The sequence below is a fragment of the Oikopleura dioica genome, chromosome 2, assembly GCF_907165135.1.
Source record: "Oikopleura dioica chromosome 2, OKI2018_I68_1.0, whole genome shotgun sequence".
Taxonomy (NCBI): Eukaryota; Metazoa; Chordata; class Appendicularia; order Copelata; family Oikopleuridae; genus Oikopleura; species Oikopleura dioica.
This window is the reverse complement of record NC_137292.1, coordinates 7453887-7476387: the sequence shown is the minus strand read 5'-3', so window position 1 is coordinate 7476387 and position 22501 is coordinate 7453887. Positions and strand designations below refer to the sequence as shown.

General features: G+C 40.3%; 6 protein-coding genes across 6 annotated transcripts; 2 read left to right on the top strand and 4 right to left on the bottom strand.

The window, feature by feature from the left end:
• Nucleotides 1–92: 92 nt before the first annotated feature.
• Nucleotides 93–2450, bottom strand: LOC145696968 (eukaryotic translation initiation factor 4E type 3-like). Its single transcript, XM_081774098.1, has 7 exons — nt 2352–2450; nt 1792–1939; nt 1619–1749; nt 1402–1474; nt 1201–1356; nt 915–1137; nt 93–870 (listed from the first exon to the last, which is right to left on the bottom strand). Exons 2-7 carry the CDS (start codon nt 1897–1899, stop codon nt 779–781), a joined length of 783 nt encoding a protein of 260 aa, XP_081630224.1. The 5' UTR covers nt 1900–1939; nt 2352–2450; the 3' UTR covers nt 93–778.
• A 395-nt stretch (nt 2451–2845) lies between these two features.
• Nucleotides 2846–11708, bottom strand: LOC145696945 (serine/threonine-protein kinase tousled-like 1). Its single transcript, XM_081774065.1, has 11 exons — nt 11429–11708; nt 10439–10649; nt 10213–10351; nt 9979–10161; nt 9635–9877; nt 9299–9585; nt 8955–9254; nt 4300–4469; nt 4004–4254; nt 3774–3962; nt 2846–3326 (listed from the first exon to the last, which is right to left on the bottom strand). The coding sequence occupies exons 1-11, from the start codon at nt 11499–11501 to the stop codon at nt 3261–3263; spliced, it is 2112 nt and encodes a 703-aa protein (XP_081630191.1). The 5' UTR covers nt 11502–11708; the 3' UTR covers nt 2846–3260.
• Nucleotides 11709–12247: 539 nt separating this feature from the next.
• On the bottom strand, nt 12248–13853 carry LOC145698003 (ciliary microtubule-associated protein 2-like). Its single transcript, XM_081775209.1, has 7 exons — nt 13792–13853; nt 13583–13747; nt 13186–13540; nt 12952–13141; nt 12829–12910; nt 12605–12784; nt 12248–12556 (listed from the first exon to the last, which is right to left on the bottom strand). The coding sequence occupies exons 1-7, from the start codon at nt 13851–13853 to the stop codon at nt 12457–12459; spliced, it is 1134 nt and encodes a 377-aa protein (XP_081631335.1). The 3' UTR covers nt 12248–12456.
• A 665-nt stretch (nt 13854–14518) lies between these two features.
• Nucleotides 14519–16852, top strand: LOC145696591 (putative ammonium transporter 1). The gene is made up of 6 exons (XM_081773656.1): nt 14519–14771; nt 14814–15043; nt 15089–15364; nt 15414–15759; nt 16132–16272; nt 16315–16852. The coding sequence occupies exons 1-6, from the start codon at nt 14579–14581 to the stop codon at nt 16587–16589; spliced, it is 1461 nt and encodes a 486-aa protein (XP_081629782.1). The 5' UTR covers nt 14519–14578; the 3' UTR covers nt 16590–16852.
• LOC145696592 (uncharacterized) lies at nt 16660–18097 on the bottom strand. Its single transcript, XM_081773657.1, has 4 exons — nt 17980–18097; nt 17846–17941; nt 17512–17619; nt 16660–17254 (listed from the first exon to the last, which is right to left on the bottom strand). Exons 1-4 carry the CDS (start codon nt 18005–18007, stop codon nt 17094–17096), a joined length of 393 nt encoding a protein of 130 aa, XP_081629783.1. The 5' UTR covers nt 18008–18097; the 3' UTR covers nt 16660–17093.
• Nucleotides 18098–21101: 3004 nt separating this feature from the next.
• On the top strand, nt 21102–22207 carry LOC145698002 (galactosylceramide sulfotransferase-like). The gene is made up of 2 exons (XM_081775208.1): nt 21102–21676; nt 21716–22207. The coding sequence occupies exons 1-2, from the start codon at nt 21253–21255 to the stop codon at nt 22171–22173; spliced, it is 882 nt and encodes a 293-aa protein (XP_081631334.1). The 5' UTR covers nt 21102–21252; the 3' UTR covers nt 22174–22207.
• The last annotated feature ends 294 nt before the right edge of the window (nt 22208–22501 follow it).

Genomic DNA, 22501 nt, shown 5'->3' with positions numbered 1-22501 from the left:
CATTATGTTTTTAACCCTCTTCGGTGGGAATAACCAATTCTTTGGTTGCTTCAAAATCGGTTTCAAAACTTGCAAAAGTAAAGAAATTCAACGAAAGATCGATCATTTTTATTGATGCTTATCAAAACGATAGAAAACGAAAACAAAATCGAATTGAGAAAAAGGCGTATTGAGTCGCGAAAAAACGGTTTTTTTCGCGGCCGCCAGTTGAGTTGAAATTGAACGAGGAGGGAAACAGTAAAAATAGAATATTTTTAGGATAGGAAGGGGCGACTAAAACAGTTTCAGTCGGTTTAGGAGCGAATATAAAATTAGTGAACTCAGAATTTTGATTTTTCGGAACTGGGGTGGGCGCATTCTGTCGGGTTTGCGGGGTCCAGCGGAATGCTTGGGGTTCTGTGGGGTTTTGAAGCCAATCAGAAGCCTACATCATCTATTCCAACTAGTCAGAGTTAAAGGTAAACCCAAAAAGATCTCTGATTGGCCAAAATTGATGATGCGGCCTTCTTATTGGCTTAAAAAATCCCATAGAACCCAAAGTTTCCCAAAAAGCCCACCGATTTCCAAAGCCTCAGCTCACCCCAGTTTCAAACCAACTTTGAATGAATGAAAAAAAGATTTTCAACTGACATGGAACATCGTATTGCACAAATAGGGGGAAAGTAATGAAAAGAAGGGATGGAACGACTCGCGGGAAGAAAAAAGGTAGTCCGGGCGAGAAAAAAAGGAAGATGAAATTAGACTCAAGAGAAAATGAATGAGAGTACGGTTTTTGGAACTAACGACGATTATGGTTATTGCGATTGTCGTGATGAGAATTGTGATTCTTTCCACCGCGAGAACCTTCGAAGGCAAAGTGTTGTTTGTGGGCTGAAGCGGAACGTTAACGACTGTAAGAACGACTGTAGACTGACCTTTGTAGAAGTGAGTGATGAACTGGACGTGAGGAACGAGGGACTTTATCTTTGGAATTACTGTGGCGTCGTTGCTCTTGGTCGAGTTCGCGTTCCAAACTTGAATCACGTCTTCTCGCTCCCGAACAGAGACTGAAATGCCTGTAACATCGTCATCAGCAGCAGTGGCGTCGACGAATTGCTCCCCAATGCAGGCAAGGACCAGTTCTTTCCATACAGTAGCCTTAAAAATAGCTCAATTTTCAAGCAAAGCGTTTGACTGAAAATCCCTTTTGAAAAGACTTACAGTATGAATTTTCGGACACTTGAGCTTCCAATATCCTCCGTTGACATTTTCCGCATCCTCCCAAATCGGTCGCCGGACGCCTCTCATCAAGTGGTAAGAATATCGGCAAGCAACTCGCGATGGCGTCGGAATATTATTGTAAACGCACCAGAAGCTCTGAAAAGATAGAATAACCAATCATTTTTTCCCTCAAAAATTTACCTCGACGGTAGAAACAGTGTACAAATTTCGCAGATTGGCTTCGTACTGCGCCGCTGTGGCACCAGGGACGGACCTAAATTGACATTTGCGAAGATTCTACTGCGATTTCTTTCGATAACGAGTTTTTCCATCGCTTCTGATCGGTCGTTGGAAGCTCAGCCTACCAGAAACGCGAGATGGAAAGGCTCGCTATCGCATAAAAAAGAAGTAAGCTTACTTGTCGAGCCAAAAAGTCCATTTTGAATTTAAGGGAACCCCCTTCGATTCAGCCTCGTTGAGCTCACCCTGCGTCTTTCTCGTCAGACGAGGCGAGTCTGAGCCACTCCCAGCTCCAGGAGATTCTCCCAACTGAGGAAAAAATGATGTTCTGTTATTTCTCGAGGATTTTACCTGGGCTGGAAGATCAAGAACGGGCTTTTGTCGAATCGGTCGGCTCATGAGCAACGTTGCCCTTTCGTGCTCTGAACAAAGAGGGTTCAAGAAATTGCTCATTACCATCTTGGAAGGCTTTTTGTTTCTAGCTTCGCAAAAGCGGTCTTTTTTACGGTTCAAGGAATGAGAATATCCTGCTCTAACTAACTTTGCTAAATGTGACGACCATTAGGGAATTTCGGCTGCTCCTATTTTCAGTAGATTTTTTCTGGACCTATTTTTCAAATCGATTTTTAAGGGGGTCAGGGGCCTTCCGGCCCCTTCAAACCCTGACAAAACCCGGCCCGGGACCCGGGCTTTCTTTTGGTCCAAGAAGACACCCTTAATTATTATTCTAATACCCTTAAAAATCGGTTTGAAAAATAGGTCCAGAAAAAAATCTACTGAAAATAGGAGTTGCCGGGAATTTCCAATAATTACCTATTCTTACTCTATCTCTTTTTAAAAACTAGATTAATCAAATTTTAAACAACAAAAACTAGTTCTAGCGTCGCAAAATGTAAGTGACCCGTGATCCTGTAGTCTAATGTTTTGTCTGTCTAGGCTTGAGTTCCTCCTTATTTTCTGTCTGTTTCAAAAAGTAACAATAATTATTTTTTGTGCTGCGTTCCGTAAATCTCAAATTTTCGATCTGGCAATTTTTCCGTTTTCAGAAGGAAAAAGAAACGGTCGGGTTCACCAGGGGCGAGATTTGAGCGATAAAGAGATAGCTTGAGCGGGTTCATTTTGGAGTTTTTATTTTATTGCAGCGGCAGGCAAATTAGAATGAATAATTGAAAATATAAAATATGACGGAGCAGCAATTATAAAGAAAACAACCGAAATTACGAACCTGGGCTCGGGAACCTGTGTAGAAAACGCGGCTTTTCACATGTGCTCTTTAAGGCCTTGACTCATATTTTCTACACAGGTTGACGAGCCCAGTTGCGAGGTTCTCAATATCTTATCTTGCCGAAATTATCTACGCCTTCGGAATCCTGCTGGAAATAATCTGCCAAAATATATTTTTCGATACGGCATGGTATGGTTTTATTACAGTAAAAATAAATGGGGAGTGCGTTTGAAACGGCTTTGGTGTTTTTGGTACGTTTTTGTTTCAAATTAAGGGTACTAGAATTACAATTGTCGTTTAGTGAACTTTCCAGAAGGTGCAACAGACACAGACAGTATAAAAAATAATAGTAATAGTGTCTAGTTATTAAAATATTCAATATTGCTAGTTGAGCATAAAATCCGCAAAAAATGGTGTTTTTTCGTAACATTAGAATTTATTTTAGAATGCGTGTTTCTTCTTATTTTCTTCTTCTTTTTTGAGCAGCAGCAGAGTGAAAAATGTGTGTTGAGCCCGAACGTCAAATCGGGAAAAGTCGGAAATAGAATTTTCAAAAAATTGAATTAGAATAGATTTGAAATATGAATTATTTTTTTCAGTTTGAATTTTCGTTGAAGATCCCTGGCGGATTGCGCGGAACGGCTGGTCGGCGGTTAGGCACCTTGAAAATCAAATCAAAAGAGGAATTTATAACAGGGAATTTTCTCCTTGAGAATGATTGTCAGCTCGGCAACCTGCGTAGAGAGCCTGAGTGAGGGTCTGAAAGATCTTTTGCGAAAAGACGCAAAGCGGCTTCACAAAATAAACAGTCTAATCCATTTTCATATTCTTGCGAAGCCGCTTCTTTCAGACCCTGCCTCAGGTTTTCTACGCAGGTTGCCGATCTTACTGATGATGGGATGAGATGTTGGTTTATTGTTGTAAAAAAATATTTCGTGCAGTGAGATATAGTTGAAAAATTTCAGTATGAAAATAACAATTCAAATAAAAACATGTTTTTTAATGATGCCTTGAACTTGTATTCTTGAGTCTTGATATTTTATGGCGACATGGGTGTAGTTATTGGTGGAGGAAGTGCTTTGGTACTCTTGTGGACTTTACTACCCACCTTGAAATAGTGGTGACTGGCGAGAGCGAAGATGTCGGCGCGGTCTTCCTTGCGGTAGATCAGGCACGAGCGGATGAAGTCCTTCGCGTCCTGGCTCAGCGACGGCTTCGGTGGGAAATTCACTTCCGTCGCGTTTACGATAGTTTTGTTTTCCAGAATTTGTTGCTGGCTTTGGTTGTGGCCGAAGGGCTGAAAAATGATTGAAGCCTAAAATCGTCTTGTTTTCTCACCTTTTTTCCATAAATACATTGGTAGAAAATCACGCCAATCGACCAAACATCAACGCGATTGTCAATGATTGGCGGACCGCCATTTGGTCTGGAAAAGCACTCTGGCGGCAGATACCAGTAGGTTCCGGCGCCCTGGGAAGTCAGCTCGATTCCGCCATCTTGTTGGTCCCCGTCGAGGATTTGCTTGGAAAGACCAAAATCAGTGATTTTGATGTTTCCGCAAACAGAACCGTCAGCAAGAAGGACATTTCCTGGAAAGGCAGCTTGAGGAGATAAATTTTAGAAAAGGACAGTACCTGGCTTGAGGTCATAATGAATGACGGGGTGCTCGAGCTCATTCAAGTACTTGAGGGCTTGGACTATCTGCATGATCACAGATTTCGCCTCCTGCTCCGAAATCTTCGAATGCTGCTTCAAATAGATGTCCAAGTCGTTTCCTTCGCAGTATTCCAACACTGTGCAAAATCTAAAAAAGAGAATGAATCATTTTCTATATAGAAAGTACTCCAGCTTCTTTAAGGGTGTCCCCAACGATCGAGGCCGAAGATGTCTAATTCGGTGACTCAATTTTTTCTTATTATTTAGGAAATTCCGATTCCGAACCTTTTTTCAGATCTTCAATATCTTATCTACTTCTCGAGATATGGCTTTTTCTATGAGCGCGCTAATGCATTAGCCTTCCATAGAAATGCACTGTGAAAATGGCTATTTTTAAATTCTAAATTAAGTATAGCAAATTATATATCTCCTGAAAGCTTGAAAAATTTCCTTTCTATTGATACCATTTTCGAAAAGATCCGAAGAATTTTACTTATTGTTACAGCGCGCCAAAGCTCGAAAACACCTGCTCTTTGGCGCCGGAAAAGGGGATTAACCTACTTATCGGTGCACAATCTGAGCTCATGAGAGCCTTGTTGAAGGATCGAACTATGTTCAGACTGAAATTCGAAGAAAAAATCAAGCGATTAGAGCCCTAAAATTTGGTTCAAATTTTGTGAAAATCATCATTATATATATTGTATATTTATATATGCATTTGATATAATTATAAAAAATCTGTCAAGATTAATGCAGAGAGAAGTGTTCAAGCAACATTATTCTTTACGAAATTTGAAATTTGAACGAGTAGATTTCGAGAAAAACGATCTCAAAGTTCCCCGAGATTACGGAAATCGAACTTCTTTGAAGCGGCGGTAGGGGATTAACGGATCAAAATCTACAAAATCGGTCAAGATTAATGCAGAAAGAAGGGTCCAAATAATAATATTCAAATAGATTTTTCATGTAGAAACTATCCGATTAATAGAATTATTAACTCAAAGTTGATCCTGTTTCAAAAAAATCGTTGGGGACACCCTTAAGGGTAATCCTATACATCGGCGCGGCGCTGCTCGCTCGATCCGCGCTCCGCCAGAACCTATTTTTCACTAGGCCATAAAATTCGCACGAAGTGAGATTTTTTCAAAATTCAAAGAGATTCGTAATCCTTAAACCCTGGTGTTTCCTGGTTTGGTACGGATCCTGGTTTGGTACGAATCATGGTTTGGTATGAATCCTGGTTTGGTACGAATTTCAAAATCATACCAAACCATGATCTGTACCAAACCAGGATTCGTACCAAACCAGGAAAATCGAGGGTAAAAAATCCCGAAAATTGAAAAATGAAATCATCGACTCTTATCATTTGTGCTCGACCCCCCTTCAGCCTCAATATTTGAAATTATTTTATAGGAAGGAGATCTCATTTCTCAGAATCTTCAAGATATTTTTACACGAGCTCATCTGAGCAGAGTTCTAAATTCTGAGAATTTTGAGCTAAGCTGAGGATCTCAAAATTTTCTCCTAAGTTAGCTAAGCTGTGAGCTTACACTCTCAAAAAACGCTTAGCTAGCTAAGCTAAGCTGAGGCGTTTTTTTGCCTCAGCTACTGATGGGGTGTTGGATAGCGGAAAAATTCTCATCGGAGCCTGGGTTGGACTTGTAAGGCTAGTAACCAGACATCCCACTGACGGGTGCTCTGATTCGTCCGTTTAATTTTTCTCGAATTTTCCATAAGATTCACGTAACCCGTTTTTCCAACATCTGACGAATCGGAGCGCCGACCAAGAAAATGTGTGGTAACTGGCCTCACTAGCCTATTTCAGGCCCGCTGGAGATAGGCACTCTGATTCGCCACAGCGCTCTGATGGAAATTTCGCTATCAAACACCCCATCAGTAAGAGACGTTACAAATTTACCGGGGCAAATGCGTGAAATACAGTGCTGTGATTGGCTGAATTAGGGACACGTAGCCCTTTGAAAAATGAAAAATCGCCATAAATCCGAAAATTTTTGAGATCTCGAAAATCTGAGATGATACAGGCATAGAGCTTGAGATTCTCCATCGATCCGTATAAAGATGTCTTGGGCTACAATGTAGCCCCTATGCGCTAGAGCAATACAGTTTTTTATGGAATTTTTGGACATCAAATTTTTGGACATTTTTGCAATTTTAAGAGGTTTTCTTGGGACACTTTTCAAAAGTGCCTGTATCAAATTTTTGGACATTTTCTGCGCCAAAATTTTGAATTTTCTGTTTTTTGCAAGATATGACGTTTTTTCTTATCAAAAATCTTATTTTTTCTTTGGGAAAAATAAGATTGAAGGTTGACCTCGTACCCTTAGAACATTTTTTGTCTTATGAAAAAGGATGAAACAGAGGATGATGTAGATTTTCCTCGAAAAAAAATTTTTTAGTGATTTGGATGGGACATTGTTTTGGGCAGCGTGTATCAAATTTTTGGACATTTTTTCGAAAATCTTGGGACAAAAAATGTCCAAAAATTCCATAATTAACTGTAGTAAGTTTGCCCCGGTAATTTTGTAACGGCTCTAAGTTAGGCTAGCTAGTCTAGCTGTGTCAAAAAAGTAATTTATGTGGATATAATTTCCTGTTTTTCGTTGCAACAATTGCGCCGACACCACTGGTGGTGCTTTTGGCCGGTAGGCAGTATTTTTCCGAAAAATTGGCCGTATAGCCTCCCTCTTCGAATTGGAGGACTTGATCCGATGCTCAAACCCAAACCCGAATCCGCACCCCAACCCAAACCCAAACTAATATCCAAATTCTAACCCTAACCAAGAACCCAAAAACAAACTCAAAGACGAACGCAAGAGACTTTGAGTTGATTTTTTCAAGAATAAAAGCAGGTGATGCACCACTCATGGTGCATTTGGCCGATAGTGTCAGAAATAACATTTTGGCCGGCTAAGGTTAAGCGCCTCTGGTGGTAGGTTTTACTTGAGCATTCATTTTTCTGTACAAGAGAAAAATGGATAGGCTATCGATGAGAATTTTTTAGGGGTGATCGTAATTTCGCTTATACACATAGTCAGGATATGAATCTTATATTTTTGAATCTACAGATTTTCCCGAATCTGTTGAGCCTAAAATCATTTGATAAAAATAAGATTAAGGGGTCGAAATGAACAAAATTGTAAAAAATTGACCATTTTTGCGAAAATGGCCCTACTTTGACGGTATTTTTGACCGATTTTTCTGGCCAATTTTTTCCCTTCGCCGGTTAATTTTATCAACCCTTCTCTATTCACCAGTAAAATCAGATTTTGCCTATCTTATCAGGTTTTCCCGCATTTTTGGTCACGGAAATCCCGATTCTCGTCGACCCCCTCCTTGAGGTTGGCAAAAATGGCCATTTTAGGCCATTTTCAAACTGAATCTCCTTTTACTTGGTCTTTTCAAGGGCTGATATTTCTGCTTGGTTTATAAGCTAAGACCGATTTTATATTCTGATAGAATCAGCAAAATCGGATTAGTGTAAAAATTTTCTAGCTATCAAACTTTTTGAAGTCATTTTTTGCTCTTTTTGTGGGTAATAGCTGAAGTCTACCGTAAAAATATCACTCGAAAAAATGAAATTGACACTGGCAGTATGAAAATTGGTACTGTTCGAAGGGGCAGGGATGCTCCTAACATCTTTTAAATGAGCATGCGATTCCAAATAATTGCTCAGATGAGCTCGTGTAAAAATATCTTGACGATTCTGAGAAATGAGATCTCCTTCCTATAAAATAATTTCAAATATTGAGGCTGAAGGGGGTCGAGCACAATTGATAAGAGTCGATGATTTCATATTTCAATTTTCGGGATTTTTACCCTCGATTTTCCTGGTTTGGTACGAATCCTGGTTTGGTACAAATCATGGTTTGGTATGATTTTGAAATTCGTACCAAACCAGGATTCGTACCAAACCAGGATTCGTACCAAACCAGGATCTGTACCAAACCAGGAAACACCTTAAACCCTCTTCTATTGCTCTAGCAAAAATGAAAAAATCGGGAGCGAGGAACTATCTGAAAACCGCCGGTTTCCTTTGAAAGACATTTCCGCCACATTTCTCATTCAAATTTCACGAAAATCAGATGGTCTTGTAGAGAATCGTCTGCTCTACAATTCCTCTGACTTAGATTTTCTTTTGCGCTCTCAATAACTTTATATGGTTATTTTAAAAGAGCGCTATGCTTCCTCGCGCCTCTCTTCTTCCTATTTCTCACGGCGCGCTCCGGCAGAGAAGAATAGCACTTTCTTCAAACTATCATCGAGAATTTTTGAGAACGTTAAAAGAAAATCTAAATCAGATGAATTGTAGAACAGACGATTCTCTACAAGACCATCTGATTTTTGTGAAATTTGAATGAGAAATGTGGCGGGAAATGTCTTTCAAAGGAAACCGGCGGTTTTCAGATAGTTCCTCGCTCCCGTTTTTTTCATTTTTGCTAGAACAATAGAAGAGGGTTTAAGGATTACGAATCTCTATGAATTTTGAAAAAATCTCACTCCGTTCGAATTTTATGGCCTAGTGAAAAATAGGTTCTGGCAGAGCGCGGATCGAGCGAGCAGCGCCGCGCCGATGTATAGGATTACCCTTAAACTGTAGAAAAATATAACTCACGTGTTAATGTCGACTTCAAATCTATCGTACAGTCGGACAATTTTGGAATGATTAATAATTTTTTGAATCTCAGCTTCTCGATGAGCGTGTCGCTGGTAATCAGTTTTCTTCTGATCGGTCCAATACTGGTTCAGCTGATGAATCTTTATGGCGACGAACTTCTGCGCTTCGAAATCGTAGGCTTTGTAGACTTCTGAGAAGCCTCCTTTGCCTAGCAGATTGAGGAGCAGGTAGCGGTTGTGGAGCTCAACATTCGTCGAGTATTTCGAATTATCTTCGTTGATAATTCGCTTCATTTCGCTAAAAACGACGGCTGAAGGTATAATGATGTGTTTTAAACATACCGAATGTGCAAGCTTCGTTCACGATGGAGCTTGTCCCTGTCGTAGTTGATTTCCGCCTCGTCCTCCTTGAGCGCCTTGGATCTGTTCTTGAGTATCATGTCCTGCATGTTGTACTCGTCTAGCGAAAGGGCGTTCTCGCGCTGACGGCTGCTCCCAGAAGATGTCGTCGATGGTGGGCGCCGGCGACTCAGCAGCTTTCGCTCCATTTCAATGTTCTTTTTCACCATTTCAAGCTGAATCTCGCGATCTTCCAAGGCGATGAATGCTTGTCCGTTCAGCCATTTTTCCTAAACCCATTTTCAATCCCTCTTTCAAGATGATTTTCGAATAACTTACACTATCTCTGGCGCTGTAAGAGCTGCTCCACTCGCCGAGACGAATGCGATCCTCCATCGATTTCCTTCGTGCCTCGCGCTTCTCGTGGTTGCACTTTTCTATGAGCATGTTCTTCGTCAGATTGATGCATCGGGTAAACTTGTCTTGAAACGAGCTCGCCAGGTCCTTTGCCTGTTTCAGTTCCATCTCTAGTCGCATATTTTGACGGAACATTACGTCCTTTTCCGCGTTTGCTTTTTGCACCTTAAAAATGGAGGTTTTTGGTGGTTTCATTCGGTTTTGCGTGGTTTGATGTGGTTTCAACGGTTCTAGTGGGTTTAAACCGGTTTTACTATAAAAATTACCTGTCCAGCTTCAAGTAATTCTAGTTGACTCAACGTCATGTCCGTTTGGCAGTCGGTCGAGCGATTAGTAGGGGAGGGTCGAGCTCTTTTCGGCCTTGAACTTGTCGGAGTAGTCGGCTCTAAAGGTGTGATTCCAGAATTGTCGTTCGACTCATCCTTGTTCGAAGACATCAGCAAGCTCCTCTGAAAGATGTCGATTACGTAACCGTTTTGAAAGAGAGGATTTCGACTTACTGCAACTCCATTATCGGTTCCACGCCTGGGAGTTCTTGACACATCGTTGCTCGAAGCAAAATAGCTATCGATCGGCTTCTGGCTCGCCTGCGAGTTCTTTGTCCTCCGGTTTTCCTGGGGCGTGTCTTGCTTTCGCTTGCTATGAATAAATGATGATTTGAAAGAACATAAAATGGATTAGTGTCTTTATCTTTTCTTCCTAAAATTTATAGTGTAAGAAACTCACCCTCTCCGATTAGTTTGTTCAGGGGTTTTGGCGGTCGTCTTCAAGGTCTGTTTCAAGTCAGAAAGATCCTCCATCGGCGATCCCTCAGTCTGGCTATTGTCGGATTCAGAAGTGTTCATTCCGACGTTGAATTCTGGCGGCGCTGGAGTTGCTACACTCGCCATGGCGGCTATTTGGTTCGCGGGGCCGGTAGATCCGTTCGAGTTTGGCTGAAGTCGGGTTCGGAAAATTATCATCTCTTTAATTAAAAAAAGGAAAAATATAACTTTCAAAGAAAATTTCTTTATTATTTTCTTATTATTTGTCACGTGGTCATGAGAAAATCAAGTCTGAACTCAAAAAGTATCAAAATCAGTCGCAACAAATAAAAATCAGGTTTATGGGTTCAAAGGGCGCATTTCACGCCTTTGAAACGCGCCCCATCAACCCAAATCAAACCAGAATTTGGTTCATTCCCCGATCCGGAAAAAACTGAACTTGTCGAAGAAAGAAAACTAGTTTGGTGTTTATTCAAGCAAACAGTTTTCTATTGTCCGAGAAATTTTGAAAATCGGTGATTTTCCTAGCGGGGAATTATTAAATCGATAAGCAGAGCCCCTAATCAGTGAATAATCAAGCTAAAGTTAGCCAATATTTAACAAAATAAAAGTACCGTTTTTCTGACATTATCACCGATTGAGAAGCATGTATAATTTATTCAGCAGCTGATATTCAACATATTACAAAGCCATTAGATTATATTCAAAAAGTATGAATAACACTCAATGTACTTAGAAATAATTCTGAAATTATCTTAATTGCAGTCGGATCAATCAAAAGTATCCATTTTCTATAAAAAGAAAAAAATATTTTTGACTAAAAATCTGTCAGCATTGGCTAGCTTGGTTGTTTTCATAACCGGGGGCTATATTTTTCGCGCTGACTTTTTTAAAAACTCTGAAAAATGGCGAAAAAAGCTGACTATAATTAATAAATTTCGAACCCGTAACTCCTCGACGAGCCTTCTTTCGAGTTTGGCGAGTCGTTGGGCGTCAATTTTGCCGGCGAAGGATTCCATCTTCATTCTCTCTTCATTTTCTGACTCTTCATTCTCTTTGTTTTCGCTTTTGAGTTTGATCTCCGTGGCAGACTCTCCGATTGACAGCGTTCTAATTCCAACCTGGACGCTGGTGGGTGGATTTGCAACTTCTGAAATTCACAACTTCAAAATCTCTTCAGCAAAAGAAAAAAACAAAACAAAAAAAGTGCGATTTCGGGGCGGCGCGCGCGCGTTTTCTGCAACAAGAGATCTCGCTCGGGAGCGCGACCCGAAGCGCGGCGCTTATTGGTTGATCCGCCACAAACGCCGCGTACTGATTCGCTGAGCGCCCCAATTTCTGAAGAGCGAGAATGAACTTCCACAGTGAGGAACTCTGAGTCAAGCCTTCTTACAATCAGATTCAGCGGGGGCGAGAACGGCTCACCCCCGGGCTAAATGGAGCTCAGCTCTCATTGGTTATCGACGAGCGAGTCAAGGCTTGGGCACGCATCGGAGAAGCGTGACACGTCCACAGGATCTCTTTTTAATTATAATTATCTTTCAAATTCAAGAAAAAATCTCTCTTCTAGAATTTTACCTGACTTCTTTTCTTGTCGGAGGAAAAACTTCCGCTTGGCAGTCGGTTTCCCCACGCTTTCCATCTCTAGACTGAATTACAGTCACCAACAACATCCCGGTTTTCGCCGATTCTAGAAGAAGTCCGATATTTGAATTATGGTTTCTTCTTTATGCTTTTTCATCATTTGAGAATGTACCGTATTTTTGCGTTACATGTATTTTTGAAGCAGTAATATTTTCTGATAAAAATGTACAGTTACAGTAGATTGCAGCTCTAGAACTAGGCGAAGGAAACTGAGCGATTTTGTCGAAGCCGGGATTGATGAAGCTGGTCGTCTGTTGGGCTGGGCTCAGCAACCTGTGTAGAAAAGCTGAGTCTGGGACCCGAAAGAGCTTGAAAATCTTAATTTCAATCGGCTTTTCAGTATCCTGACTCAGGTCTTCTACACAGGTTGCTGAGCCCAGCTGTTGGATGCACAAATCTGGGTTGCTTCGGCTCTACTTTTGGCCCGAGTACTTTTCTGAAAGCATTGATTTGACCCTTGATTTGACAATGAAAATGGGTTTACTTGGATTGATAACGCGAGAATCTGTTGATATCCGTCCATCCCTCGCACGGCATTCTGTAGTTTTTTCTCTCCCGCGGTGCTGATGTCAAAAATGGAGCCCGTTTTCCCGCCGGTGTTTTATCAGTCGTTGTAGAAGAAGAATGAGGGCTGTAGTCTGACGGAGCTGGGTTGTCTGATGGCCTAGGGTTGACGCTTTTCAAATCTGTTTTAATAATGAGACTTACGGTAAATGCCTGGCAAGTCTTGATGGATTGTACTGATACTTGTTCATGTTGAACTTGCCTTTGTTCTCTTTCTGCAGGACATCTTTTCGAAAGCATAAAAGAAAGAACCTCTTGAAAAAATACCTGTAAACGACTGTACTTCGTATGCTCCAGGCCCGATGCCATCGTTTTTCCGGATTTTGAGCCCGATTTTGCCAGAGTACAGATCGTAAGGGCCGCGTTTCGAGACTTGCTTTGACAAAATTTCTTCAGTGAAAGATTTTTGTGAAAAGCGCCCGGGAAGAGGTTGGTTTCTCGATTGAAAGAGCTCGATCTTGAAGCAAATTTATAAAGAATAGAGGAAGTTTGATACCGATCAGAGGGCTGAGAGGGATGATCGAGGAGGTTAATTTCGTTTCTCCTGAACGAAGTGGGACTCAATTCATAGGTCCCATTGACCGATTTGACCGTTGTTGCCCTTTTCTTTGGAGTATACTCTCCTGGACCAGGAGTATCGTTTTTCGGAGTTCTCCTTGATTCCGGCCGGTCGTAGAGCGCCAATTTCGAGCTTGGCTTTTTGTTCATTTCCTGAATGAAGTCGGTGTGCTTGTACATTCCCGGGCCAAATCGGGCCTCGATTTCCTTGTTCTTTTCAAACTGCGGTTTGTAAAGCAAATGCGGAATCGCCATTTCTTTTGACAAGTCGAAGCCTTTCTTCCAACCTGGACTATCGCTGCGAAAAAAAAGCTTATTGAGTAATATTTTGGGCGTTTACCGAAGTTTGCGAGCATGATCCTCCGTGAAAGGACCTGTCTGAACATTGTAAAATTCTGTCTTTCTATCAGCGTGCACTTCAGGCTCGTAGTAGATTTGCAAATAATCGCCGGGCAGTTTCCAGTCTGGATGGACACCTTTTGTCGCGAAACGAGGAGTTCTTGATCTTTCAGAGGATTTTTTTTATAAAAGTTCTTTCGACTCGAAAACTTCGAGTCAGTAAAATGACGCTCACTGAAGATTGTTTGAATAATTTCAATTTTGAAATTCATTTTTGATACTTCAAAATCCTTTCCCAAAGGCACTTTTACAGGACATCCTCTAGTCAATTCTTTCCTCTGGTTGAATAGGGTGAGAGTTAAAATTCGAATTTTTTAGGAGATGAATAACAGTTTATTGATAGTTACTGTGCAACAGATTATACTGTGAAGTGTCAACTACAACACCACTGTAGATACTTTTTTGTGCAAATCGTCCAAGTGCGCTCACCAGGGCAACCATTCAAATAGAAAAAAAAGTGGAAAGGGAGGCGATTTAGCATTAATCGCTTCTCATGATATTAGGACACATTTGATTTGAAAAAGTGTCTTTCTGTTTTCGGGTCTTATTCGAAGGTCTTACCTACAAATGAACTCTATTCGACGATGTTAGTTATTGGACATTTCGAAAAAGCACTAGAACTGTGTACATACTAATCAACTGTCAGAGGGAACTCTTACCTTTACGGCTCTTTTTCTGATTTGAGGCCTTCAGCCTGAAGGTCCTCCTTATGCAACGTCAGCACAACTTGGAACAATAAATTTCAGAGGCAGGCAGTAATTAGTAGCGGCATTTTATAACCCTATATAAATCCCACTTAAACGGGTTAGATTTATATCGCGCATCATGACCTGAAAACGCCATTTTATGGCACCTGTCATAATTTTCCCAAGTGCGTATTTATTCGTCCAGCAACCTGTTGACCGCTTCTCAGTTGACAAAAAAAATACAGAGAAAAATGAGCGAAGAACAAGACAGGATAAATTTGGCGAATGAAATTTCTAAGCACGAAAATGATATGAATGATTACTTTTTGTTGATCATGGCATGGTTTGTGCTCTTGATGCAGTTTGGCTTTGCGTTTCTAGAGGCAGGATCTGTAAGAGCGATGAATACAGTCAACATTATTTGGAAGAATATTTTAGACTTCTGTAAGTAAGAAAAGAGACAAGCATTTCTGAAAAAAATTCTAGTTATTGGAGCTCTTGTTTTCTGGGCAGTTGGATTCGCCTTTGCTTTTGGAGACCTCCCCGAAGATCATCCTCATGCAAGCTCGAATCGTTTTATCGGGCTTAAATTCTTTTTCGACATGGGAAACCCCTACGAGCCAGAAAGAAGTGGTTTCGCTTTTTGGATTTTTATGTTTTCTTTCGCTGTCAACGCAGCAACAATTGTTTCCGGCTCTGTTGCTGAGCGTTCTCAGGTAAATAAGCTTTTTTCCATGATTCAAAATGACCATCCGTTTAAGATTGGCGCTTATATAATCTACACGACCTTTATAACGGGCTTTATCTTCCCCGTAGTCGCGCACTGGTCTTGGACAGAAACTGGATGGCTACGAAATCCGAAGATTGAGAATTTCTACCGCCACGATTACTCCTCCAACGGGACTTTCTTCTACGACCAGAATCAACCAGTCCAATTTATTGATTTCGCTGGTTCGGCCGTTGTCCATTGCACAGGTGGCGTCGCCGGGTTGATTGGAGCGTGGTTTATGGGTCCGAGAGGAGGCCGTTTTGGAAAGGTAAGGCTTCGATACGAATCAACGAATATTTGTTTATTCCTGTTTCTAGGAAAACGAAGGACTGTTCTTCGGCCATAGTGTTCCACTCATCAATCTTGGTTTCCTATTCCTCTTTATTGGCTTTTTATGCTTCAATGGAGGATCAGAACTGGCAATTGTTGGCCCCGGAAATCACGGAACAACTGTTGCTAAAATCTTTGTCAATACGATCCTCGGCGGTTCGGCGGGAGGCATCGTTTCGCTGGCCTACAATTACTTGACCCTGCGATGGAAAAGGGGTTACGCTGACATTTCGCTTTACTATCTGATGAATGGCGCTCTTGCTGGATGGGTAGCCATTGCTGCGGGAAGCAATAGCTTGACACAGGCTTACTCTCTTCTTGTCGGCTCTTTAGGTAAGAATGATTTTTCGATATTTATTCAATTCTCCGGCCAGTAGCCCATCACATATTTTTGCATAAAAATCTGATGTTCTAGCGATTCCAAGTAGTTCTCCATGATGTGAGAGTCGAAGATGCGCCACGGATCGTAATCTTTCTCTAACTTGAAGTGAGAAATCACAATTTCCCGAGCTGAAGCCGGGTTAAAAGGAATAATAATAAGAAGCCGAACATTTTTATTAAGAGAGCCGATCAAAATTATGCGGCCTTTTTCCTTGTTCATCGATTGAACTGTCAATTTTATCATGAAACCCGTCAGAAAACTCGATTGTTATTAGTTTCTGCATGCATTACCGTGACGGTAGTCGTTATGAAAATTAATTTTAGGGGCACTCTTTATGATCTTCTCGAAAAACCTCCTGGAAAAATTTGAAATCGACGACCCTTTGACTGCTTCGCCGATTCATCTTGGAGGAGGACTTGTTGGAATCTTCTTGACGCCGATTTTCAAGCATGATGGACTCATTGGTAAGGATTATATCGTCTTTTACGCATCAACTGTATTTTCAGCTTTCGACATTTGTCCCGTCCAAGAGCTCGAATACATCCGAAAATATCCAAACGGGACTGATTTTCGATGCGACTTCTTTGAGTGGAAAGTCCTCGGCTGGAACATTGCCGGAACTCTTGCCATTCTAGTGTGGACAATTGCCCTGTCTGGGGCTGTTTTCTGGTCTCTCAAAAAGCTCAAACTTCTACGAGTCCCTGCTAGCATAGAAAAATACGGATTGGATAAGCTGAAACATGGCGAAGATGCATATCCACTTGATTCTTATTTTGGCTGAATTCAGTATTTACTATTCTGTTCTGTTTGCATGCTGTTCTCTGATTGAATACAGTAGTATGTATGAATCTTTTACTGTCTAACAGTTAGAGTCTAACTAATTGCCAACTTGGCTCGTTAGAATTTTCTTTTCATATCAGAAAATTAAAGGTTATGATAGTTATTTTATTTCAACAGCAGAAAATGATAAAAAAAATACAGAGATGAGTTGAAGCCGTTCTTTCAAAAATCTTAAAACAAAAGTCTAATTTTTTTTCGCTGTATCTTTTTTCAATACAAACTTTCAAATTTTCAGTCATTCTCTTCCTTGATTTCGAAGATTTCGAAAATTTTTGATTTGTTATTTTTGACGTTTTGAAAATTTGGTCGCCTCCAAATTTTCTTTTCGGCAGCAGTGAGTTTGAAAGTGATTGTACAGTGAAATTAAAAAAAAGAGGAAATATTAGTAAATAACCAATATGCAAATCGTAAATAAGCTCTTTATAAATAAGGAAACGAGGTTAAATTAATCATTGACATCATAGCCAGCATCACCACCTGCATCGCCGGCGTCGTACTCGGCCATGACAAGTTCGACTTCTGCATCGCGTTCCGCCATATTCGCCAAGTCGTTTTCCATGAAATCGTCCAGAGCTCCTTGTTCCATTCCTTGGTCGTCCATTTGGTCTGAAAAAATGGTCAAAAACGAGGAGATTTTATCCATTTTTTGGATCATCTTGAAAGAATATTCTTTCGATTCATTTGATTTTTAATTTTTCGCATTTAAGAAAGTTTCTGATTTTCAAAATAAAAAATTTCCATTGACCAGACAGGAAATTCCTACTGGAAGGTTTTATCGATAACGGACTCATTATCAGGAACTCATATTCTGAATCTTTCCAAAAGCGTTATCAAAACGTTCCTAACAAGCAGCAAAATCAAACCTTTAGCGGCGTCGAGTTCATCTTCTTCGTCAATGCCTGTGTTTCTTCCTCCGTTGAGGCCAAGATCGGATCGCGATGACCAGGAAGAAAGAAGTGATCCAAAGCGATCTAATGATTAGTAAGGGTGATTCTACTGTTCGATTAGTTCTTCAGTTAGTTCTATTTCTACAAAAGGATCAAATGATAGCGAATTATTCCGTCAACTCCGCGGATTGCTCGAGTTCAGAGCAGAGGGAGACTCTTTCCCCGTGATGCTTCAAACTCGATCTATTAGAAACTCTAAGGGACGAGGCGAAATCGTTATCATTTGAACCAGCAATGGTGCTCATAAAACCTGGGTACTGGTTAGCTAGATTCATTTGCTGCTTCCTCATCGCCAACCGGTCGACGATGTCAGCGTAGGTTAAACAGGCAGAACACGACGAAAGACCTTTAAAAATGAGCTAAATGAAAAAAAGGATTTTCTACCTAAAAGGAGTTCAATAACTCCAGCCATTGTACACCCCAAAACAGACCAGAGGCCCAGGACATTGTCACGTGTTTCCCAGATTTCCCGAACTCGATAACCTTAAAAAATCATAAGAAGAAGTTCTCCTGGAAATATCGATCATTCGAACATTTATGAATATTCGACCAATCAAAAGCCAGTATTCTTTTCATCAGCGAATCAAAAACTTCGAAATTATCGAGTCCCAATTGCACCGAATAGAGGATAGAATTGGTTACCTTCTACGTAGAAAACGATGGCAACATGGGCGATTAAAATGATGGCTATGATACTCGAGAAAATACAGGTGAAAACAGAGGTTTTTGGTGAGCAGCAAAGGCAGCAGATGAAGCCGCAGAGGAAGAAGAGTCCACCTGCGATAATGCCCTCCGAGTACATCCACTTGAAACAAGTTATTTCAAAATCCAAAATTAACCACCTCGCTCATCCAACAAAAAACTGCTCCTGTCTACCTGAAAAGCCTGCGTCTTCATCACAATCAACCCGAAGATCGTCGCCACTATTCCCGAGAAGACATGGGTAGTTGCATGTCTAGATGCAGCCAGCGCGCCGAAATAATAAAGATCGTCCCACTTGTGTTTTCCTTTTGCGGCGCCGATCTCGGCGATTTGGTATGGCGGGTTGACGCGATTCAACGAGCTGGCAGAACCGCCGAAATCCGTCGGAGAGTAAATATAGTAGCCGCCGTCGTTTGTGTGCCAGACTGATCTGTTCACGTGATTTTTGAATAAGTTAATTATAAGAGAGCATCATAAATATGAGCAGAAATGCGAAATCACTGTTCCTTCCGTCGGGTAGAAAAGTCGGTCCCTGCTCAGCCCCTCCATCTGAAATCGGCGGCACTCTTGAGTCCTGCAATTGTCCCTGCTCATTATTACAATTTTGCTGGCCTTGATTGTTGACTTCCGCCGCCCACTGGACAATGTCCTGCCGCGGCCGCGCGTTCCTCTGATTGCTTCCTCCCTTGGGCGGCATTCTCTGACCTAAAACTCTTGTTTTACGCGGCGTCGTCCATTTACGCGCCATTTTTCATTCAAAAAGGATGAATTTTTAAAAATTCAATTTCAAGTTAAAATTGCGCGAGGAAACGACCTGTCTTCAGAATCACCCTCGCTCGATTGATGACATTTTTATATCCAACTCTACTATCAATGTCAAATCACCTTTAATCACCAATACCCTCTTAGCATATGCCTTTTTAATATGCTCCCGTATGTCTCCTCCCATACTGTAATTTTACAGTAACGAGAATATGAAAAAATAGAAGTAAAAAATAGACCCTTTCTCTATTCCAACTGCGTCAATATTGATTATTAGTATCATCATCATTTGATCCGACTTTTTTCGCTATATATTTTCTCGGCAAATAATTAATACTAAATTTCTTACTGCTAAAATAAGGCGGCGGATAACGTCTCTTTTCTCTGACAAATCCAGAGTCAGAATGGGTCTCTCTAGCTGGATTTTCAAGAGCTGGTAGAACCGATGGCGCTGCTTCCTGTTCGGTTTTCTTGCAGTTGAAAGTTGAAGTTTCTAATATTCAGCTTTCAATAATAAAATATTCAGGCGGTGAAAAAAGGGTTCATAGAAGGATCAAAGCCGCTAAAGAAATGGAAAAGTCAGCGGCAATTGATTCAAATGTTTATTGAAAGGTCCAAGTATCGGTACTTGTTTCAATATGAATTTATTAATAACGACTGCTTGATAAAAACGAGGATTTTTAAAATTTTTAAATTGAAGATTGATTTTTGATTATCCGAAAGCTCTTCCTTCAGGAATGTAATACAGTTGCCACGAATTATGAAAGAATAAAAAATGCTCGTCCTTTAAGCATTTCACTGGAAGAATTTCCATTTTTCCTTGTTTTCGGCTTTTTCTCTATGTTTTCAAAAATAGCTCTGGATTGCTCTTTTAGCACATGTTTTAGCGGAGACGTTTTTGTTTAATTTTCTTTTTGAGTTTTTTTTTGTTCTTGAAAGATTTATCTGAAACGAGAAAGCATTAAGAATTCACCAGCTGGTCTCGATTCGGACATTAGGAACATGAGAAATCAGGCCTTTTAGCGCGAATTCAAGCGCTGCTCGTTAAAAATTCAAGCCTGCGAAAAAAAGCTGGCTTAACTTTTTATTGAAAATTATTTTTATTTAGAAAATTATTTCGAACTTACGTTTTTTGCCGGATTTTTTCAACGCCGAAGCTCTTTTGCTAGTCTTCATTTTTTTTGAACTCCTCTTTCTTAAGAAAAAATACAACTATTTTCTTTGGTCTTTTCGATGCTAGGGTTTTTTGCCATTCGCGGTTGCATTTTTAATTACTTCAATTAGCTCCATTACGAGTTTCGTCTTTTGACAGTCAGAAAGCCACCTTCTATTAAAATAATAAACCTGTCACCGCCCTGATTCATTAGCTGCTCTTCACTTTCTGCCTTTGTTTGAATCAGGACCGATGAGAATTTTATTTTCGAGAGCATTAGAAATTCATGCACAACTTCAATATCAGTTATGTCAAAAAAAATGACGATATACACTGTATATTATACAGTCTCAATTTGTTTTCAGCATTTTGGCAAAAACGCGTTCTATCTTGCACGCTCTTAAGATTAATAACTACCGTGCTTTCGTTCTGATAAACAAGATAAAAAATCGCCGTTCAGCAATATAAGGAGCTTCACAAATTTGCTCAGCATTTTACCCCAAAAGACAATTGTTTTAATGATTTTTAAATGAACGATGATATTGCCTGATTCAAGAACCTCTTATCTTGCACTCTGGATTATATTGTTCATCGTGGTGTTTATAGAGAAATCATACCTACATTTTTTTGAAAGCCTAGTGGTTGCTTATATGGGTCCAACGGTAGCTCAAGAGCCTTTCAAGCGTCAACTTCATGGTGATGGTAAGTCTGATTGAAGCATTTTCTATCAGGGAATTAGCTTTGTAAACGAAACCACACGGTATTCTTGTAAGTCGACTCTATATCCATTGACAATGGACCGTTGAATTTAAGATAAATGCGTTGGATTTTCTCGCTATTTTACTCAAAAAGAATATGATTTTCACAGCTAAACGATGAACTTATCCGATTCAGAAACCCCTTATCTGGTCGTTATATCTTTTTTATTCATTGTTGTCTTTATAGAGAAATCGTACCTGCGTTTTTCTGAAGACCTGGTGGTTGAATATGTGGATCCACCGGTAGTGGAAGAACCTTTTCAAGCTTACCCAGTTTATTTCATGAAAACGCACAAAACTGGAAGTTCAACATTGCAAAACATCATTTATCGATACGCCTTGACGTACAACTTGACAGTGGGCTTACCAAGAGGAGACGAAGTTTATCTCTGCAAACACAGACCGATCAAAGCTAACTGTACGGACGAACATGATGGCAATTACCAAGTCATCGCCAATCATCATGTTTGGTCGCCTTTCATCGATAAGGCACTGCCAACTGCAAAGAAAATTACAATTTTACGCGACCCAGTAACTCAGACCATCTCGGCTTGGTTTTATTTTCCGCACGCAGCGATGGGATTCAAAAATAGCAGCAAAAAATACGAAGCTTTTGAACAATTTATTGCTAAAGAAAATCTTGGAAAAAGGGTCGGCAATGCGAGTTTTTTGGAAAATGGGCGAAATCCGTGTGCTTTCGATTTAGGTACTAGAATGATCTTCTTTTTCTCACCGTAATGTTTAGGGTTGATGGATATTTATGAAGAGCTAGGATCAGAAGAGGCTGTGGCCGAATGGCTTGTCGAATACTACGATCTTATTCTGATAACTGAGCATTTCGATGAAAGCTTGATTCTTCTGAAGGAACTTTTGAGGCTCAAATATGAAGATATCGTTTATTTCAGCGCGAAAATGAACCAGAAAAAAGAGTTCCGCGTCGATGATCTTTCTCAAGAAATGATAGAAAAAATTCTGGATCGCCAAAAAGTCGATAAAGCAATTCACGAAGCTGCCAATAGAACATTGTTCAAGAAAATCGAAGAATTCGGCGTTGAAAAAATGGAGAAGGAATTAAAAATATTCAACGAGTTCAAGCAAAGAGCGGATAGATCTGACGAACTGCTGAATTTAGAAGGGAAAGAGTTTTGTAGATACATGCAGAATCTCAAGAAATCATCTTCACAAAAATTGAGATCTAAATAATGAAATAAATATAAACACTTTCTCTATCTTTCAATATCACTTTATGTCAGAAAAAACGATATACAGTCTTGACTCGTTTTCACCATCAACTTTATTCTTATTTATCTATATAAGACTTATATAATATAAGTCAGAATTGCAAATTTGGCTTTATTTTCGCTGAGCTGAGCTGGCCTTTTTCCGAGCTCATTGAGCAGAGCTGAGCTGAACTGACCTTTTTTAAGGTAGTTGAGCTGAGCTGAGCTGAGCTGAGTGATTCTTATCTGAGCTGAGCTGAGCAAAACAGATCATTTTCGAAAATAATTGAGCTGAGCTGAGCTGAGTGATC

What these genes read in the sequence shown, in the direction of transcription:
- LOC145696968 (XM_081774098.1), bottom strand. Translation starts at nt 1,899, where the DNA reads ATGGTAATGAGCAATTTCTTGAACCCTCTTTGTTCAGAGCACGAAAGG. An exon ending in TGGACTTTTTGGCTCGACAA is followed by an intron (nt 1,475 to 1,618) that starts GTAAGCTTACTT and finishes ATGTCAATTTAG; the next exon opens with GTCCGTCCCTGGTGCCACAG. An exon ending in AGTGTCCGAAAATTCATACT is followed by an intron (nt 1,138 to 1,200) that starts GTAAGTCTTTTC and finishes GCTATTTTTAAG; the next exon opens with GCTACTGTATGGAAAGAACT.
- LOC145696945 (XM_081774065.1), bottom strand. Translation starts at nt 11,501, where the DNA reads ATGAAGATGGAATCCTTCGCCGGCAAAATTGACGCCCAACGACTCGCC. An exon ending in TCATTATGACCTCAAGCCAG is followed by an intron (nt 4,255 to 4,299) that starts GTACTGTCCTTT and finishes CTGCCTTTCCAG; the next exon opens with GAAATGTCCTTCTTGCTGAC. An exon ending in CCAGTCACCACTATTTCAAG is followed by an intron (nt 3,327 to 3,773) that starts GTGGGTAGTAAA and finishes TTGATTTTCAAG; the next exon opens with GTGCCTAACCGCCGACCAGC.
- LOC145698003 (XM_081775209.1), bottom strand. Translation starts at nt 13,853, where the DNA reads ATGAATTTCAAAATTGAAATTATTCAAACAATCTTCAGTGAGCGTCAT. An exon ending in CGTCATTTTACTGACTCGAA is followed by an intron (nt 13,748 to 13,791) that starts GTTTTCGAGTCG and finishes ATCCTCTGAAAG; the next exon opens with ATCAAGAACTCCTCGTTTCG. An exon ending in AGACTTGCCAGGCATTTACC is followed by an intron (nt 12,785 to 12,828) that starts GTAAGTCTCATT and finishes CGTCAACCCTAG; the next exon opens with GCCATCAGACAACCCAGCTC.
- LOC145696591 (XM_081773656.1), top strand. Translation starts at nt 14,579, where the DNA reads ATGAGCGAAGAACAAGACAGGATAAATTTGGCGAATGAAATTTCTAAG. An exon ending in GAAGAATATTTTAGACTTCT is followed by an intron (nt 14,772 to 14,813) that starts GTAAGTAAGAAA and finishes AAAAAATTCTAG; the next exon opens with TTATTGGAGCTCTTGTTTTC. An exon ending in CAAGCATGATGGACTCATTG is followed by an intron (nt 16,273 to 16,314) that starts GTAAGGATTATA and finishes CTGTATTTTCAG; the next exon opens with CTTTCGACATTTGTCCCGTC.
- LOC145696592 (XM_081773657.1), bottom strand. Translation starts at nt 18,007, where the DNA reads ATGGCTGGAGTTATTGAACTCCTTTTAG. An exon ending in TCTAGCTAACCAGTACCCAG is followed by an intron (nt 17,620 to 17,845) that starts GTTTTATGAGCA and finishes ACTAATCATTAG; the next exon opens with ATCGCTTTGGATCACTTCTT. An exon ending in TGAACTCGACGCCGCTAAAG is followed by an intron (nt 17,255 to 17,511) that starts GTTTGATTTTGC and finishes CCATTTTTTCAG; the next exon opens with ACCAAATGGACGACCAAGGA.
- LOC145698002 (XM_081775208.1), top strand. Translation starts at nt 21,253, where the DNA reads ATGAAAACGCACAAAACTGGAAGTTCAACATTGCAAAACATCATTTAT. An exon ending in TCCGTGTGCTTTCGATTTAG is followed by an intron (nt 21,677 to 21,715) that starts GTACTAGAATGA and finishes CGTAATGTTTAG; the next exon opens with GGTTGATGGATATTTATGAA.